Source organism: Morone saxatilis, unplaced genomic scaffold (genome assembly GCF_004916995.1).
Source record: "Morone saxatilis isolate NCDOM2014 unplaced genomic scaffold, NCSU_SB_2.0 Contig17, whole genome shotgun sequence".
NCBI classification, from domain to species: domain Eukaryota; kingdom Metazoa; phylum Chordata; class Actinopteri; family Moronidae; genus Morone; species Morone saxatilis.
This window is the reverse complement of record NW_023339729.1, coordinates 10,004,957-10,024,475: the sequence shown is the minus strand read 5'-3', so window position 1 is coordinate 10,024,475 and position 19,519 is coordinate 10,004,957. Positions and strand designations below refer to the sequence as shown.

At 39.6% G+C, this 19,519-nt stretch overlaps 3 protein-coding genes and 1 pseudogene across 3 annotated transcripts; 3 read left to right on the top strand and 1 right to left on the bottom strand.

Annotated features, from left to right (window-relative positions):
- Positions 1 to 578: 578 nt before the first annotated feature.
- On the top strand, positions 579 to 821 carry LOC118327662 (annotated as a pseudogene).
- A 2,544-nt stretch (positions 822 to 3,365) lies between these two features.
- On the top strand, positions 3,366 to 11,576 carry vps37a (VPS37A subunit of ESCRT-I). Its single transcript, XM_035660330.1, has 13 exons — positions 3,366 to 3,405; positions 3,674 to 3,824; positions 5,356 to 5,430; positions 6,201 to 6,318; positions 7,440 to 7,543; positions 7,679 to 7,907; positions 8,445 to 8,515; positions 8,707 to 8,834; positions 8,928 to 8,986; positions 9,082 to 9,150; positions 9,608 to 9,751; positions 9,841 to 9,929; positions 10,167 to 11,576. Exons 2-12 carry the CDS (start codon positions 3,715 to 3,717, stop codon positions 9,919 to 9,921), a joined length of 1,188 nt encoding a protein of 395 aa, XP_035516223.1. The 5' UTR covers positions 3,366 to 3,405; positions 3,674 to 3,714; the 3' UTR covers positions 9,922 to 9,929; positions 10,167 to 11,576.
- A 991-nt stretch (positions 11,577 to 12,567) lies between these two features.
- On the top strand, positions 12,568 to 17,157 carry nsmce1 (NSE1 homolog, SMC5-SMC6 complex component). Its single transcript, XM_035659299.1, has 8 exons — positions 12,568 to 12,659; positions 12,991 to 13,182; positions 13,551 to 13,672; positions 14,193 to 14,270; positions 14,740 to 14,886; positions 15,303 to 15,419; positions 15,898 to 16,024; positions 16,999 to 17,157. Exons 2-8 carry the CDS (start codon positions 13,065 to 13,067, stop codon positions 17,031 to 17,033), a joined length of 744 nt encoding a protein of 247 aa, XP_035515192.1. The 5' UTR covers positions 12,568 to 12,659; positions 12,991 to 13,064; the 3' UTR covers positions 17,034 to 17,157.
- Positions 17,158 to 17,798: 641 nt separating this feature from the next.
- LOC118327378 (trace amine-associated receptor 7g-like) lies at positions 17,799 to 18,791 on the bottom strand. The gene has a single exon (XM_035660709.1). The coding sequence runs from the start codon at positions 18,789 to 18,791 to the stop codon at positions 17,799 to 17,801; it is 993 nt and encodes a 330-aa protein (XP_035516602.1).
- Between the last annotated feature and the right edge of the window lie 728 nt (positions 18,792 to 19,519).

Genomic DNA, 19,519 nt, shown 5'->3' with positions numbered 1-19,519 from the left:
GTGTCATTTTTAAAGTAACTGAATTATTACAAGCATTAATTTTTAATAAATAACTCAACCCTTACAAAACCAAAACAATAGTGATCCCAAACATTAATCAGGTTTAAACCTCTAATTGTATTCCTCGTCTGTATAACATTAATAATGTTTATGGTTAAATGTACAAAGCAAGTGTTTTGATGACCTGATGATTCCACGAAAAGGAGAACTCTTGAAACTGTTGGTTTAGTGCCTCACAAACCTTGGCAAACCCAGGGGAGACCAACTTGCTACAATGTTATGGGGATTTGACCTACAGTACCTATTTTAAACCCACGTGTCTGTCAATCTTACAAATTTGATCCTTAAAACCAGAAGTTTTTCTTTATCTAAGTGCTGCCTTTCTTTTCTGTCTGTGCTCTCAGAAGGTCTTGCAGTGATTGGCTGTGCTATGGCGTCTCATTTACATAAACACATATGAAACTGGGCGAGACAGAATCCTGGAGGAGGGTTTAGACAGCAGAGAGGAACCAATGAGTGAGAACGGTTAGTTCTGTGTGAGAAGACCTGCTGTGGTTGACCCTCAATCAAACCCCTTAAAGACTATACTTTCAGGATCATTTCTTATAGTTTCTGACTTGAGAAATGTGATTTCTTAAAGTGTTTCGGTCCTCGCTAACCCACGATTGATGAGTCGTGATATTTCTTTCTGAGCGGTGAAAGCCTGAACAGAGAATCAAGATTCATTTCATTATTGTTTTTCTGTCATTGAATGACGTCATGTAGCTCACACTTGAGACAGCTGGAGGCTACATCCATGGAAGGCTTGAAACTTGGGTTGGTATTATTTGGGAGTCCAAGGAGTAGGTGTTGGTTTGATATGTTGATATATTAATGTTTTAGATCTCATAGGGACCTCTCATGAGTAGAAACAATCTTATTCATAGGATAACATTATATAAATCCCAAAGCAAGATCTTTTCTAGTTTTTATGCACCTGTCTATGTTGATATAAAAGTTTGTTTTTTACAATCACAAGGGCCATGATAATTTTCTAGGACACTAATTCGCCAGGGTCCGTAATCTCAGGTCATGAAGTACATATTGTAAGAAACATGTGTTACAAGGAACAAACAAGGACAAGCTGGGCTGTTATTATATAAAGAGCTGGTTTCATGCGGTCAAGAGCTCATGCCTGTGAGTTTAGAGTTATCTGACTGTTAATTTGTGGCATAGCATTCAAATGGAATAACGGTCTGACAATTTAAATGGCCAGTTGCTTCATAAGCTGACGCTGTAGCCCATCGGACTGCTGCACTTCATAACGAAGACAAGTATGCTGGGAACTCACTGTTCACAGGGCATATTATCCAAACAAAAACCAAATGATGCACTACATGGTTGTCAGATGGGCTCCTGATCGCTACAGCAGGAGTGTACGTAACCATTTCTAGCAACATTAGTCAAAAGAATGAAATAAATGGTGTACCAACCAAATCTGTATCCAACAAAGGTGTACTATCTTCTTACCTATCAGCAAAATGGTTAATAGTAACAGGCCCCAACATCGCGTCACATGCCATGTGCAATACTATTACCTCTTGGTATGCACAATAACAGTTCGGTGTATATGTGGTCTCACCCAGGTATAGTGACACTCACACGCACCTGGCATCCACAAGATATTAATATTTGTAAAAGAAATAACGTATATAGTATACAAGGCAGTATATAGTAATATCTCACCTCTCTCTCCCTCCGCTACCGTGGTATACCAGAGTCTTGCTGCCTTATTCTCGCCGGTAGACTCTTCTATATGTAGGTAAGCATATTCTAGCAGTTGGACATAAGGGAGTCTCATGCGGACCGACTGAGCCTGTCATCTCTGTTTCTATCGTAGATACATAGACAAGGTCATCCTTCATTACTAATGCTCTTGTGCATGAATTAGCTATGCACATAACAATACCTAGATAGTATAGCCCTATTTACGTTTACTGAACAAACTTTTCTATCAGAACGTAGCGCATTTGTATTCAGCTAGTATTGGATGTGCTGTACTCGCTCAGTATAGCTCGGTTTCTGGGGCTTGGATTAGACCCACAACGGTCCAGCCTCACTACCCAGCGAGCATCAAGAAGCCTTGACCACTCATGACCCTGTTCTTGGTTCACCACTTTCCTTCCCTGGACACTTTTGACTAGGTACTGACCTTTCTGCAGACCGAACATCCCAACAAGAGCTGCAGGTTGGAGGGATGCTCTGACACAGTCGTCTAGCCATCATCAGTTTGGCCCTTGTCAAGTCGCTCAGATCCTTCACGCTGCCATTTTCCTGCTCTTCTAACACATCAACTTGAGGACAAAATGTTCACTTGCTGCCTATCTATCCCACCCACTGACAGGAGCCATGGATAAACCATGTTGTGAATTCGCTCGGTGGTTGTGTGTAGTCATGCTGGGTGTGTGTTAAAATGAACACATCAGTAAAGGTGAGCGTTATGTGTTGATGAAAGAAGGACCACATTAAAAGCCATCAACTACGTTATTAATCATGTACAAATGTCCTATTTACAGAGCAATACAGGCAGATGGTCATACTAACAAAAGGGATTAGACAGCATTGTAATGAAATGATGAGTTGTTAATAATGGTCGTGAAAAACATGAGTTACAGTAGTTATAAGTGAAAAAATGCCTATGATGATGAGTTTATCACTTCCTGTGTTGATGAATAAATATGCTTGTTGTTGCATTCATCTACAAAATCATTTACTAAAATATCTATCTATCTGGAAGCTGGGGCCACAAAGTTAAGGCAAGAGACGTTAATAAGGTCTACAGGCTAGACGAACACAGTGGTGGAGGTGGTGGGGTGATTTGATTTGATTTGATTTGATATTATTGGATTGGAGTATGGGCATCAGTGTATGGGAGGCTGTGGAGGTTTTACAGAACTCGCTAACACCTGTGTATCCCAAATTATTATCTGTATTTATATGAATTCAGCTTTTGCTGGAAAAACAGGAATGTATTATGAGAATTTTCTTAATAACAAACAACAATGTATATGGATAAAAAAAATAAAAATAAAAAATATATATAAATTAATTAAATGACCAATGGTCTACTACAATAATATGATTTTAATAAAATATTCAATAAGTAGAGTCAGTTGTTTTTTGGAAGTTCAGAAAGGTCAGATTTACATGGAAAAGTAATCATCAAAACATATTTTTAAAAGACTGTTCCTTTTTGTTTTTTAATGGATCACATACAGTGTATTTAAATAAATCATTTTTTTGTTTAAGTTAGCTTTAAGGATTTTTTTAGCACGAAAACTACAAAAACAGGAAGTTGCGCTTGACGTTACGTGCGTGACGCAATACGTAAATAAGTTGATCAAGCTGCTGCTGCTTACTCGAAAGGTTGTTTTCTTCCTTTAGCTATACATATCTCTCGCGTTAGTAATACTAATGACAATGCTAAACTTACACCGAAACTCTCGGATATAAAACGGAATTGACATTCAGTCGGACACACGAGGATATGCCATCTGACTCTGTAACGTAACTACAAAGTACAAACCGAGTCTTTAGTTAGTCAGCTAACAGTTAGCAACACACATCTCCACACGGTGTGCTGGTCCTTCTCACTTTCTCTTCCATCTCGTCTTCGTCTGCCGTCGCCCTTTAGATCCTGTCGCCAAGTTCAGTCCGTGGTTTCGCCAGGAGAGGATGAACTGGCTTTTCCCCCTGTCCAAAGGCTCCGGACCTGTCCCCCCTCTGAACAGCCTACAGCAACAAAGACAGCGGCAGATCGAGTCCCTGAAAGCCGCTCATCCCAGGTACCGTGACCGGCCACCGGGACCCTGCTGCTGGCGATTAGCGCCTTAACACCGACGTTATGTTATTATGTTATTACTGTATTATGTGGTCAGTGTTTCCTGACACACTGACTGGCGTTAATTGACGCGTTGTTGTAGTTTACACCGTGCTGTCAATGCTTTACACTGGTGTTTACTTAGCTTAGCATAGCCACCTGGCTCACAGTTAAAGTCACAGGAAGTACGTTAAGATAAGAAATAGCCTATAGCCTCATTTTTCGCACACTTTTGTCCCCGCCATTCTGTAAATGTGTCCAAATGTCCCAAGACTTTAGGGTAAACCTCAAGCACAGCTCTGACGGTGTTGTCGATGAGCGGCTAATGTCTGCTAACCTTTCCTTCTAGCTAAGTTAGCTAACTAGCTAGACGTGATTTTCCAGGTCGCTGTGTTTGTTAGCTGTGTAGCTGATCAGTTCAGCTAGTGACAGTTCCAGTGTCTATTTTTAGGACTGATGACACAAGTTGTAGCTGGCCTGACCATGCCCTGTGATCATTCCAGTGTTTACCGATTTGTCACGCATGTAGTTGTAGGAAGCGCTAGCTAATTCGATGTAGAGATTAAAGTATTAGCCTTTGTTTACTTTACTGGAGGTGCACAGGTGCAGTGTGCTGTATGTATGCTGCTCATGGCGTGGAAAGTGAAAGGGAAATTCATACTGTTTAAAGGCCAGGGTTTGTTGATATGCAGCGTTCAACAGGCCTTATGAGACTTGCTGTATGTGTAGATGACTTGTTGTTAGGCCTACTGTGTAAGGCTTAAACATCCAATATTCATTTTGGGACCAATATCAACATAACTAGTTATTGAATGTGCTTTCAACTGCCATAAACTCTTCGAAGTGCAGTGAAACAGTATAGCATTACAGTTAATGCATACACTAATAGTAAGTAAATGTCACTGGTGAAACAGGCATGACTACTACTACTGTCTGTGCCCAGTGTTTATCTCAATATGTATTAGATATTAGATATTGTTAAATATATATATTGTTAAGTAAAAAGTTGTATTTGTAGTCACATTTAATACTAAGTACCACCTATAAAAAACCTATAAGTAGTGTAACACATTTTTAAATGCTATTTTTTGTTGTGCCATAACATTAACACATGTTTATTTCAGTTAAGGCTTTTACAAATTGTAATAAATCTGTGAGGAAATTGACGTATCAGAAAAAAATATATAAGAACAGCAACTTGCCAATCTACCATCAACACATTGCCTTTAGTCATGCCTGGAAAGTGTTCTGCTTCACTATATATCCTTAAAAAATGTACCCATCAGAAATTCCAATACATTGATATATTGTTTTGTTAAGAAGTAGAGTTATTGGGTGAGGATAGACATTAAAGGACTCTCTTTGTGAATGTATCACTCTCTCCGTTCTCGCAGAGTTTTAATAAGCATTGATAGAAGATAAATACTATGCTTTCTGAATGTGCTGATTGTGACTACAGATGCCAGATTAATGACATTCCTGTGTTACTGTTTCAGCCTTGCAGAGATCCAGAAGGATGTGGAATACAGAATACCATTCACAGTCAACAACTCCACCATTAATGTTAACATGTGAGTACATCTTTATGCATCCAGTCACAGTGTCAGAGTATCAAAAGCAGGCAGTGGGCTGAATTCACAGTCACTGGCGTGGCTGGAAATCTGACTTCAGTTAGAAAACAAGTCAAACACATGATACACTTGTAATTAAATTTGTTTTTGTTTTTCATAGCCAAAAAAATGGAATCGTAATTACACTGCTATTGTAGGTCATTAAAAGTTTTATTCCCTTGTATTATATTTTTGGTTTCAAACACACATATGGACATGCATTAATCACATTACAAGGATTTAAATATGTTTGATTAACAACTTAGAAATTGCAGTGGTAGTGTGGAGTCTTAGAAGAGGAGTCGACCCCAGCATTCGACCGATTTAAAATAATTCCAGAGGACTACTGACATTACACCAGAAACTACATATTTATTTGTCATCTTTTCACAAGGCAGCGAAGAAAACAAGAAAAGCTAGAAAAGGCACCTTGCAACTAAATCAACATAGCTCACTGGCTTTACACAGCATAAATTAGTCAAATGTTGTATGCTCATGAGAGCTGTTAGTAAAAACCTTTACCACATTTTACCCTCCAGTGGTAACTCAGTTTTATCACTTGCTATGCTTCAGAGAAGATGGGGCTACTAGAGACAAATAAATACTACACCACCAAAATAACTTTGTACAGTATTAATATTTATCACATCTTTTATATCTTATTACATATCCTGTTGCTGAAATTCCTGATAAATGAACTTATCATACTTTTTCTATTCTCTTTCCTCTAGTCTGCTGCCTCCTCAGTTCCCGCAGGAGAAGCCGGTGGTTAGTGTCTACCCCCCTGTTGGTCATCATTTAGTCGACAGCAATAATGGCACCATGATCACTAGCCCCCTCATCACTAATGTAAGTAGTTGTCTATGTTTTCTTCAAAGAATGTTGAAGGGGATTTTTCCAGATCTGCGATATGAAACATTAAAGAATACCACCATCAGCGTGGTGTGTGCTAATGTGCATATACTAAAACAGGGGTCTGTTTTTTCCTCTTGTGTTGTCACATAGTCGATAGTAGCACTATGATTGTAACGCACTTAAAACAATGGTAGAAGTGGGCTGAAATTATTTTGACCTCTGACCCTCATAGTCTTTCTTGCTGTGCTTTTACCCTGTTGGTATCAGTAACCTTATTTCATGGTGCCCTCATTTGTTAATAGAGACCCAGAAAATAAAACCCAGCACAGGCACATTATTGCTGTTGCAGCTGTATGGTTGGATGAAAGGAACGGTCATTACCCATAGCTGTAATCAAGATAATCAAATCTCACATCTGACTAAAAGTGAAACTGAATTGAGTAAGTCAAAGTAAGGAGAGGGGGTTTCCACAGCCCAACAGTAGGTTTTGCAGGAGTAAAGCATATGTGTGCTCTCTCAGTACAGAGCCCTGTCCTCTCACTGCATCCTCAGTCCAAATGCTCTGTTTGACCTGGAAAAATAAGTTCAGGATATGATGTTAACATGAAACACTGAGTTCATTTTATCATCTCTTGTATTTATCATTCCATCATTATACAGTTTATACTGTATACAGTATTGTCATCTCTGTCTGTCAGGCATTTTGTTTGACCCCTCGAAATCCCAGCCACTGTCTCTAATTTCTTTACCAAAACCTGAATAAAGTCGATTTACATGCACAAAACATAAACAGCATACTCATAAAACCGGATGATAACAGTCATACTACTGTGCATGTAAACATATTCATAAGATGTGTCGCACAAGTTCAAAGCAGAGATAAAAAGGAAAATCTGATTACTGTCCAGATGGATGTAAACATGGGGTTTTCCAGTAATCAAGTAAATGCCTTGTCCTGATTCCTCCCAATAAGCTGGTTTCTCGTGTTCATGCAAACGTGTAGGTCAACTGTAGCAACATGAACAACTTCTTTCCTATTTAGTTTAACTTCTTTTGTTAGTTCATGCTGCTGTTTTATATACTTAAAGGCTCATGTTACATCGTGTATGTTGTAGTTTGGGATGCACTCAGATCTGGGAAAGGTCATTCAGAGTCTCCTGGACGAGTTCTGGAAGAGTCCTCCTGCCTTGATGTCCAGTGGCGCTGCTGGCTTCCCATAGTGAGTGTTCTCTTACATTGTGAACATTTGTCTCTCAGCACCAGCGTGTATAAAATGATTTTCTCTTAAATATACATTTGATATGTTTGTTATCCTTTAGTGAAATAATATTATTCCCTCCCATGTTTAACACAGCGGTATGTACAAGCCGTCAGGAATCGCTCCTTACCCCTCTCAGGCTTTCCACTATGGTGCTCGCCACATGGGCCCCAGTCACACGGCGCCTGCTGGTCCAGGCCCAGCTCCGTCTCCAGCTCCCATGCCGCACCCAGGGGTCGATAGTGCCCATGGGCCCCCTCGAGCTCCAGCCCCATATGGACTGATTTCTGACCTGCCACTGCCTGTTCCTACTGGAGACTCACAGGTACACTGATAATGGATACTGCACACAAGTAGGATAGTTACACACAGAGGACCATGATATGAGCTGTAAGTTTTTAAAGAAGTGAAGTAAATATATACCGTAATATCCGGACTATAAGCCGCTACTTTTTTCACGCCCTATATATGTACACATTTTTTTCTTTTCAAATTTAGTTGCTGCGGCTTATATTCAGGTGCGCTCAATAGTCCGGAAATGACGGTACATGAAGTATTAGCTTGTAAACTGCTTGTCACGAATTAACCCAGTGGAGTTTTCACCAGCTGTGGTGCTTTAAAAGAAACTGTCAAATGAACCATTTACAGTTTGCAAACTATCAGGCTCACAAACAGATATAAAATTTCAAAAGCAGTAGAGCAACAATGTCTCAGACACTGACACTCTGATCATTCAGGAAGGAAAGAGGCTGGTTTTCAGTTGAAGATATCGTTGCCTGTAACTGATTGATTGGGTTCAGATAAATCTTGACATAGAGAATAGAAGAATGTGACTTGCTCATAATACTGCTGTCTGTTTCAGGCTGGACTGAATGGACACATGTACAAGATGCCTGAGATTCCCGAGTCTTTTCCTGAACTCTGTGACATGAAGTAAAGTATTCCAAAATATCATCTTAATTTATCTTTTATTATCAATCCAGTGTTTACGCAGGTTATACATGTATGTTTTCGATAAGAACACATTCTTTTGTACCCATAATTAATGCCTTTGTACTCTTGTTCTCTTACCTCCTGCTGTACATCTGCCTACATCCACCACCTTCTGCTGTGCCCCTTCCTAGTCTGACCCAGTTGTCAGAAATGTCTGAAAATGAGGATGTCTTACTGGAGTTCTTTGTGAGTTTGCCACAGCTCAAACAGGTCACCAGTGATAAAGAAGAGCTTGTCACCAATATAGTGGACATGGCTAGTAAGTTCCTCTTCTTCTGCCCCTGGACTGAAGGTCTTGATTGGTCAATCATGAAGGAGAACTTTAAATTTAGTTAATGTTTGTCATTTACAGAGAAAAACCTTCAAATGGAGCCACAGCTGGAAGGAAAAAGACAAGAAATGCTCTATAAGGTCAGATATTGCATCTGATCTTTTGTTCTCTCTCTCTCAAACACATTCATGCAATTGTCTAGCAGCTTATGATGCGTGTTTCTGTCTGTTGACAGTACGAACAGCTGACTCAGATGAAGTCGGCCTTTGAGACGAGGATGCAGAGACAGCATGAACTCAGTGAGGTAAGAGGCTCCTCGCACTGATTTGATTGATAATAGGTTTTGAGTGCAGATGCATTTTCTGGGTTACGTCCTGGTTTTGGGTTTTATTTTTACCATTTTAATGACTCAAAACTGAACATTTAGGTTGTTCTTTGAATTGTAAAAGCCCAAACAAATCTAGTTTTAGTCCTTTTAAGAGTACATGAATGAAAAGCTGAAGATAGGCTTCAGTCCAATCCTGAACTAGCGACCATGTGTCTCCTACTATGCGTAAGTTTTGAGACTCCCTTTCTGTTGTTAGATGGGATTATGCCCTTCATGCCAGTTAACCATACTACCGTTGAAGAAGAAAAAAAAAAAGAAACTAAAGGAGAAAATATTGAAGAAACCAACCCAAACATGCTTGAACATGTCTTTCAACACTGCTAAGCATTTCTGTCCCTGTTTTTTTACTTTTTGTTGTTTTGTCCCCCACCAGAGTTGCAGCCTTAGTACTCTACAGGCTCGGTTAAAAGTTGCAGCCCACCAGGCTGAAGAGGAGTCTGAGGAGACGGCTGAAAACTTTCTGGAGGGACGCACAGACATCGACGAATTCCTGAGCAGCTTCATGGAGAAGAGAACGGTGAGAAACCAGAAGTGTCTTTTTTTTAGTCTGAATGTAATCAGAAGTGCAGTATGTGATATTTTAACTGTTTGTGTGTTATTCTACAGCTTTGCCACAGCAGAAGGGCCAAAGAGGAAAAGTTGCAACAGTCCATCAACACACATGGACCGTTTCCTACCAGCCACTAGAACACAAGGTACACCACACACATCACCAGATTACAGTCACTAAACATAATAAACTGTAACACCCAGACAGTCATTTGTCTCTTTGCGGAGGGAAGCTGGTGGTTCTCAGCTGACTGTTTCACAACAGGCATCCCTTGTGGTTTTTGTTAACAAACCAAACCTCCTTTCATTTTTATCAGAGAAAAACAGTTTGTCACGGTCATCTGTTTCTGTTCTGCTTATTACGTCTTCCTTTTGGTCCTCAGGTTTGCTGTTTTCTCAGCCAACTGCTGCCAATTAAAAAGAATAAAGACATTTGAGGGGATGAAAAGCACACTGAGTCAACAATGGGCACTTTGGAGAAATAGGAAGACGCTGACAGCAATGGTAATGGTGGGTTTAAAAAAAAAAAAGCCCACTGGCCCAGATCTGCGCTAAATAAAACAGTTGAAGTTGGATGGAAAAGCTGTCGAGTCACCACAAGAGGCCAAAACTGGGAGAATGAGTGACACATGCCTAGCTTGCACATGCTGTTTGTTCTGTTCTGTTTTGACTTGACAGTGATGACAAAGAGTTTTGTTTGACATCGCTCAATAACAGCAGCACCTGCATCCGATCAGTGTGGTTGGTGATGTGAACACATTTGGAAGAAAGTACAAATTGTTTAGGACAGTATTCCCAATCTTACTTTACCATGCAGTAAGCAAGTAAATGTCACTATGAAATAATTGTTAAAATGCTAATCTTGGTGTCTGTACTTCACGTTTTTGAGATCATTATCAAGTCCTTGCTTTGTAATCGTATAAGATCCCAGTCTTACTGGAGAGACAGACAGAGCTACTTTCACACTGCAGATCTCCTGTTTACATTGGAAGGTTGTTCTAGAAATTTACATGACACTCAGCACTGGCATTGTCACTTTAACAAGTCAAGAGAAGCTCTCCAACAAAAACGAAGCTGAGGACGGGGCAGTGTTAAAATCTGACTTTGGACAGTGGTTGGTCCTTTATTAAGTTATGGGTTACCTCTTTGTATGTCTTGAACACAACCTCAATATCAGTGTGTTTGCACAAACATTAATAATTCGATTATACTTGACAACACAATCATCTGATTCTCATTACATTGTTAACACCATAAGCGAGTACTGTACTGCATAATCAGAGTCGACGTAATCCAAATAACAAACCTGGTTACTGGTCAGTTCTTTTGAATATCTGTATTAGGTTTGTGGACGTCTAGTAACAAGTTTCCTGGAGATTGACACAAAGTATTCAGACAATGACCAGTTTAACAAACCAGTGATGTAAACTGAGGTAACATCAGAGTACTGTAAACCACATAAACAGTAACAAATTATTACCTTTACCCTGTGCTTTTTACACGAATCGAGTTATTTGTGTACATGTAAACATACTGATCACAGTGAGCAACATTATGATAACCTAATAACATTTTCTGGCCCCATTTGAATATTAAACTTTTGATGAAGAGCCTCAGAAGGTTTGGGACAATGTTGGGGAATATTAGGTTAAATGCTGCAGTAAAACTCGATGACATTGGATACTGTATTTAAATAATGTTAATAATAGGCTATATTGTAATCAAAGACTCAGACACACCTTGTATTATATGTTCTTATTTAATTTGTTAGAGTAATAAAGCATTTAGAATAATCTTGTTTGCTTTACTTGCTGTAACTCTGGATGCATTCTTCATTATAACACACTTCACAGCCCGTTCTCATTCCCAGGTCGTCAAATACCGACACGAGCAGTGTTCAGTTGCTGCTAGATTCTACTAAATCCTGCACACTGAACCAACAAATAGAGGATGTATTGTTGCCTCGAGTTACACCGTTTCTCAGCATCAATAGTCACTTTTAAAAAAGTGAATTTACATAGATTACAATGTTAAAGTAATATTCAGTTGAGTTAATAAACAGTTTAGTATTACACTGCAATGAACAGGTGGCTCCATGAATAGTTAAAAGTTTAAACATATAGTAAAGTGAATATAATTTACTATGCCTCTAATAGGAGTGCCCAAGTATCTGCTGTAAATCCATTCAGTCTATTCAACACAAACTTCTGTGAGGTGTAATAGAGGCAGGAGGTGTAGAAGCACACATGCACACAGGGCTGATGGGAAAATACTCATACAGGCTCTTTTCACACGGCATATTCTTGCCCCGCTAAGTGCAGGTTGGAAAGCCCTCTACTCAGCAGGTTGTATTGTGGTTAAAACAAAAAAAAAAGCCAACATAACACCACAGACGCCACTAAGCTTGAACTCATCAACCCAACTAACAACTGGATGCTAAACAGCATTACTGCAAGATAGTGAGTTAACAAAACATTATCTCTATATAAAAGTGTTAACGCTTTATCAAGAGCCCCACAATTCATATCACCACTCCTCATTTACATCCACCCATCTCTCTTTTGTGTGTTCCAGCCTTGGTTGGAGCATTGTGACTAAAGCAGCAGATCCTCAGGTTTAATGATGTGAGCTTTACATTGCTATGACAGTAAGCATTAGTGAAGTGACACTCAGTCCCAGTGTGTTGTTCAGTGTTTGGAGAGGAGTTGTTTTCATAGTGCGGCATGGCGCACACGGGATCTCCCCTCCGGAGCAGCAGGTGGCGGTAATTCACCACAAGAGCTACAGCTACCGGAAACAGACAGGGAGGAAGAGGACGCATAAGGAGGAAGAGGAGGAAAACAACACCGGAGGCGCGCACTGGCGGAGAGGAGCTGGTAAGTTTTTACACAACTTATTTAAAACGGGAGAAGCTCGTTTCCATCAATTATTCAACTTTGACTAAACCGCAAAGAGGTCGACCGTTAACCGTTGGCGCAGGTTACCAGGCAACGGTTGGCTGCGTCAACGTGAGCTAAGTTATCGATATACAAAGTGAACACATTTAACCTAAGTTAAGTTGTCCACTGATGTAAGTTAGTTTAAAAAAAAAAAAATCATTTGTGTTGTGTTTGGTGGTTAACTTTAGGGCCCGTGTCTGCAGCTGTGTGCAGTGAGTAACGATGTGATTGCTGGGGTTTAACAGTGCTTTTACTTTATATATTGTAGGTTGGAGACTGTAGAAGCGCCTGTGGCTCTGTGTCTGTGTGTGTGTGTGTGTGTGTGTGGATCAGTCCAGAAACATGTCACGACAGATGGGAGACAGCCATCGAAGGTTTCTGCAGACCATGATGGCAAATGGCATCGTTGATGAACAAGGGGCAAAGTCACTGTACCAGTACTGTTGTGAAACCCACCACAGTGAGTCATTTTATGTTCGTTACTGATGTTATTATTAATCCAGATGACTCAAGAGTTTATCAGGAGACAGGGTTCATATAGCAAGAGGAGAATTATGGCTCTAAACAAAGGTATTTTGATTATTTTCACCTTTTGAAGTTCAGATGAATGTTTCCATTGCTTTTCACATTAACACAACTTCAATATTGGGAATAATTAAGCTTTTAGGCCAATAATTTGCTTTACAATGCATTCCAAAAATGTTAAATTAGACAGAAAGAGAAATCTCCATAATAAAGGATTTTCAAACATGGATTGAAAAGCAGAAATCACAGGCATTGGATTCAGATCATTTCCAATAACTATACTTTCTTTGTCTTTTCTTGCAGCACAGCACGCCCCTGACAAACTGGATGATTTCATTGACACCATCAACTCAAAGCTGCAGCCCATGTTCATGCAGATAAGAAAAGGGATGTCTGAAGACACTGGTCACCAGTACTATGCCTTGGTTAGTCACTTATGACTCTGAATACAAGCTTCTTTTGAGACAGAGTTGTGCTTCATGTCCCTATAACTGTGTACTGTCAGCACAAAGGTCCTGGTCCTGTGGCACTTGCTACCTTTCACGCTCCAACCAAACATCTTGTGACTCTGAGATAGTCACTAATGAGGTTTTCCCTCATTAGCTTAGCTTGTATTCAGAGTCATAAGTCCAACATTTACAAAGACTCAACTAAATCAAAGAAAACGAATAATGGTCTTTTTATCATACAGTATTTGACCAGTTAAATTTCTTTTAAATCTAAAAATACGTATCAAAGTCTGTGGTTGTTAAGCTCATAATTTTTACACAAATAGCTGCTGTATTTTGGCTGTTGGCTCTGTTTGAGAACCACATTATGTTGTGATGAGTGAGTGTGATAAAATAGTTGCAAATTGATAAACAGATTGATAAACCTGTAATGTCTGAAGAAAATTCAGCCACTTGAAGACATTGTTAACTGCTGTTTCACTTTAATCCTGTCCAGGTAAACATGGCTGAGACTGACGTCACCAGGATGTCATCAGATTATTCCGACAACGAGCTGGAGCTGTTCGTGAAAACAGTGAGTTAATTTCACTGCAGGAAGTCCTGCAAAGCAACATTTATAACAGCATAGCTATTGCACATTTTCTGTTTTCTACAAAACTTGACGAAAGCCATGTACATTGTAATGCAATCCAGGACAAGAGTTTAATAATACAATAATACCTCTGTGTTTATATCAGACGACACATCGCACATGTCACCATTCTTTCACCACTCAATAAATAACTTAACTGTAAGAAGTAAAAGTAGCGAGCAGAAAGAGCTGCTGCTAGGACAACCTTCGGTCAGATGCACAAATTTACTACTATTAACATCCATAACATGCACCGGAGAGACAAGAAAGCAATTTTCTATTATATTTTATTTGAAAATAGCTATTTCTGGTAATGGGACATGTGTCAGCAGTAATCAGAGTGTACTTCTTGAAAACCTGCTTTTCCCCACTAGAAAGTGTGTCATGACTAACTGGAGCTGTTCTGATTCAGATGGACCTGATTGTGGGCTCTGAGAACGGTAAGGCCTCCTCCACTGACATTCTGAACAGCGCCGACAGCCTGACCTCCAAAAAGTTGAAGAAAAGTGAGACGGAGCACCTCTTGAACAGACTAGTGCATGACAAATGGCTGAATGAGGTAAAATACTTTCAAAACTGATGATTATCAACTTGTTAACTATGAATTGTCTAAATAAACCTTGCACAGTGCGTTGTGCACATTCACCTTTTAAGAGGTGCAGTGTAATAAAACCAATCACATTTAACAACAACAGTTCAATTGTGTATTTAATAGTGGATGAAAATAGAACTGAAGCGTGCAAATGTTTTGTGATTCATTGAGGGAAAAGTAAAAGTGTATGTAGCTTTCACAGATTTGTTTCTAAACACAGACTTTGCTGGTCAAATCATGGAGAAGTAAAACACGTCAACACGATCAATCATTCTGCATTAATCTAGAATACATTTTCAAAGCAATTCGAATCACAGTACCGGTTCTTGCCTCCACTTTGTTGCTTTATTTAGTGTGTAACTGATTTCTGTATATTGATTCAGAAACGGGGTGAATACACTTTGTCCATCAGATGTATCATTGAGATGGAGCCGTTCATCCGCACAATGTATCAGGACCAGGTCAAAGTGTGCCACATCTGTCACAACATAGCGTTCCAGGTAAATGTTAATATTTCTCTGTTGTGCATTTTCATTGTCTCCCTGTGATTAATAATTGAATGAAATCAGTTACAACCAGTTCTGTTATTTAGAAACTTTTGGGTACTAATTTCCTTAAATCACTATGTTAAATTAGAAATGTTGTGCCTCACTGATGCTGTTTTTTATTTGAAGGTACTACTATAGTACCAACTATAGTTACATGATTATATTCGTAATTCTTAATTATCCTTAGTTCTGTAATTGAAAGGCATACTATAAAAGTCTGAAATCAGATGTTTTGATTAAATAAATGATTTTTTAAATTGTATTGATTTAATGTGTTTCTGTGTCAGCTTCAGTTTTTGCTTCTGTGTCATGTTGAGTTGTTGCAGCCACATTTACTTTGAATTGACATTGGTTACCTTGGTAGATGGTGGATTTATTTCTATGTTCTCAATGATATTTCTCACTGTATTAATCTGATCTGATTTTTCAGTGTCAAATCTGCGAGAATCCCACATGTGGCATAAAAATACACAACCCATGTGTGGCCAGGTACTTTAAAGGAAGAGCAGAGCCGCGGTGTCCAGCATGTGATGACTTTTGGCCACATGAAATCCCTGGTATTTATTGTTTATTTACAGTAATTACAAATATGCATATTTACCCCTCATCCTAACAACATCTTTAACATACTGTAACTACTGACTGGGACCCCTGAGGACCCCAAGAATAAGCTACTGTAAGAAACAACTATTATTGTGAAATGTTAACTTATTTATCCTCAAAAACAGTTATTATTTTGGGAAAGTTGCAGTTCATTTGAAAAATGTTTAAAAGAAGCTAAACAACACATGAAGAAATCTGTGTCTGCTGCATCTGTTTCTTTTAAAATGACAGAGTGCCTCTACCCTGATACTTGTTTGACATTTATGGCACAAATGAACTTGAACATGAACTAAATAAATTGATACATCTATAAAAAAAAATGCATAGCTGGAATCGGGTGCTTTTGACTAGTGTCCTCCAGGACCCCATTACACTGGTATTTTTTAAAAAGGACAAAACAGAAAAAGATGATGTGAAGTCATGAGGAGCACATTGATATAAGAAAGGAAAATTGAAATGATAGAATAAAGCATCTGTGAGATATAACAGGAGGTATGCCTCTGGGGTGTGAGGGTAGCTCAGTCAGTAGAAAAAGGAAACATCTGACCGCTCTGGCTCAAATAAAGGTTAATGTTCTGGTTTTATACACCTGCTAAACAACTCTTTGTTGCCAGGATGTTTTGCTTTTCAAAAATCACATGTCGTCCTTTTTTTATATTCAGAGACTAATTCTGAATTTTGTGGTACAATAAACTGATTTACTGATTGAATCGTCTTAGCTGTTTATACAAGAAAAATGCATCAAAATAAACTGCTGTCTACCATTATAAATATGTTGCCTTTTGTATTCTATTTTTTCTTTGATCTTTAAAAACAGTATATCATCTTTGGATGTATTATTGAATATAATGAAAATGAATGGTAAGTGACTTGAACAAGAAAACACTGTTTGCTTGTATGTTTCATATCTTTTTTGTGTCCATTACAGAAGTCAGACGACCCCACTCTCAGTCCAGAAGATGAGGACTTCAGCATCAGATGTGTTTGTTTGTTTGAATTGTTCAGTATTTTTAACATAGCTTTGTGTTAATATAAATGTCTTTATAGTTATTTTTACAACAATAAATATGAATAAGTTTCTCTGAAATGTCTGTTTTCCAGATTGTTCCTTTCTAAATGCAGCATTGCTGCTGAATGCTCATGTTACCTTGATAATCCTGTTTTTAAATGGAATAGCGGACAACAATGACGATGACATACCAACTTAAGATAATGCTTTACATTTATATGTGAGGTAATGCAGTGCTCACTATCAGAGCTATTATCATTATTCTAGAGAAAGATAACAGTTTCAGTCTTTGCTGCTAAATTCCAAACTGTGTCTTGTATTCTCCTCTAATGACAATATTTGTCACAAAGTCCTCAACAACACAAGGAACAGGTCACCTGTCGAGAGCTTACCAGATCATTAAAAGTATACAGTTGCAGTATACTGACTGAAAGATTGTATGTATGCAAAAGTAAATCTTGTTTAGTAAAGTTATTATTACACCAGGGCTGCAACTAACTACTACTACTACTAACTAACTATTTTTATTTTCTTTGAATAGTCTAGTAACAAAATATGCTATCTGTTGTTATATGTCACTGTAATGCAAAACAAAGAACGGCAGACAATTCTCACATTTAAGAGGCTATTGCTTTATAAATGAGAATTATTAAACTAATCATACATACAGTCTGATTTTTGCTACACTATCACTATCTTGCCAGGTGAAAAAGGTGACTTTAAAGTATATTTGCCTGCGAGGAGTCCTGCTTTAGTATCTTCAGGGTCACAATGAACTTGATAGCTTTTCTGAACCACGGATAAAAAAAAGCATATATGAGTGGGTTCAAACAAGAATTAAAGTACAACAGCCAGGACACAATGGCCCACGACGAAGCATCGTTTGACATGTCCTGTCCTGCCAGAGAGGGGTAGTAATACGGACAGAAAGTCATCAAAAACACCATTATGACGATACCGAGAGTCCTGGCTGCTTTCTTCTCAGATTTCTTTGCAGTGACTGTAACCGTACCGGCTGCAACAACTGTAATATGAGACCGCATGGCACGAGCCTGAGACACCGCCACAATAAACACTCTCATGTACAGAACGAGGATGACCGAGCAGGGGCCGATAAACGTGAACACAAGGTCGACGGTTCCAGAGACGTAGTTAATCACCACCACACACTCCCCATAGCAGGAGTTGTGTCTGTCTGGCTGCCTGAGGTGGTCCTTTAAAATGAGCCCGTTGTAGAGAATCGAGCACGCCCAGCACAGACACACAGACACCTCGACTCTGCTGCGAGTGATTTTGTTGGGGTACTGCAGAGGATGACAAATAGCTACATAGCGGTCGATCGATATGAGCACCATGTTCCCCACAGAGGCCGAGGTGAGGGTGAAGCCGATAATGTAAGACAGACCGCACATGAGGTCGCCCAGCAGCCAGCAGGTTTCTATGAACCGCACCGTCTCCACTGGCATCACCAGCAGCCCCACGAGCAGGTCTGAGGTGGCCAGGGAGAGCAGGAGCAGGTTGGTGGGGGTGTGAAGCTGTCTGAAGTGGGAGATGGAGATGATGACCAGCAGGTTGAGAGCTACCGTGAGCACAGTGATGAAGGAGAGTAGTGTGTGAAGGAGGACGGCCTCAGAGGGAGGACGCATTAAACCCCTGCAGGATGAGTTTGGGAGCTGAGGGTAGCAGAGATCGGCTCCCTCCAGGCCGTCCATCATCCAGCACCAAAGGGAGGGGATGACCTGAACCTGCTGAGCTCCAGTAGCTCTCTGCTCGTACAAGACATAGTGCAGCTCACTTATCTCCTCCTCAACTCCCTAGTCATCCTCTTCATTGTCCGCCTATTCCTTATTTCTCCTCATCTCTGCTCTTCCTCACCGCTATCTTGCTTATTCCACCCTCCCTCCCCCCTTTCAATCCCACTGTTACATGATGCAACATGTTAGTTTCATGCAAGTGATGGGAAACTTTTCTCTGAACTGTAAATCTTTGGTAAAACTTTGTTGAAGTCACGTAAAAACCTCCTTGAAGCCTTGAGGGGATCAGTGTCTGCTATCTGGTCATCAACAGATATGAGCTATAGACAGAGACAGCATTGATTCACTTCATTGTAAGGACATATGACTCTCAGGCACCCATTTGAAACTGGTGTTGTGTGCAAAAGGATGTTATGTGAAAGCACAAAACCATTGTGGTAAAACCATTGCGCTTTGTGATTGTAGTATACCCAGGTTTGGTCTCTGACATTTCTGGCCTTTTGTGCAAAGCATTTTGCATAAAAGTGCTGCATTTTACATTTTCCCTGTTATTCACGCATGCTCACACTCAGATGGTGACTAAGCTGTCATACAAGGTACTGGTCTAAGCGTCAGGAGCAGTTCAATGTTCACTGTTTTGCTCCACGACACTAAACCGTGGACAGGACTGAACTGTCAACCCTGCA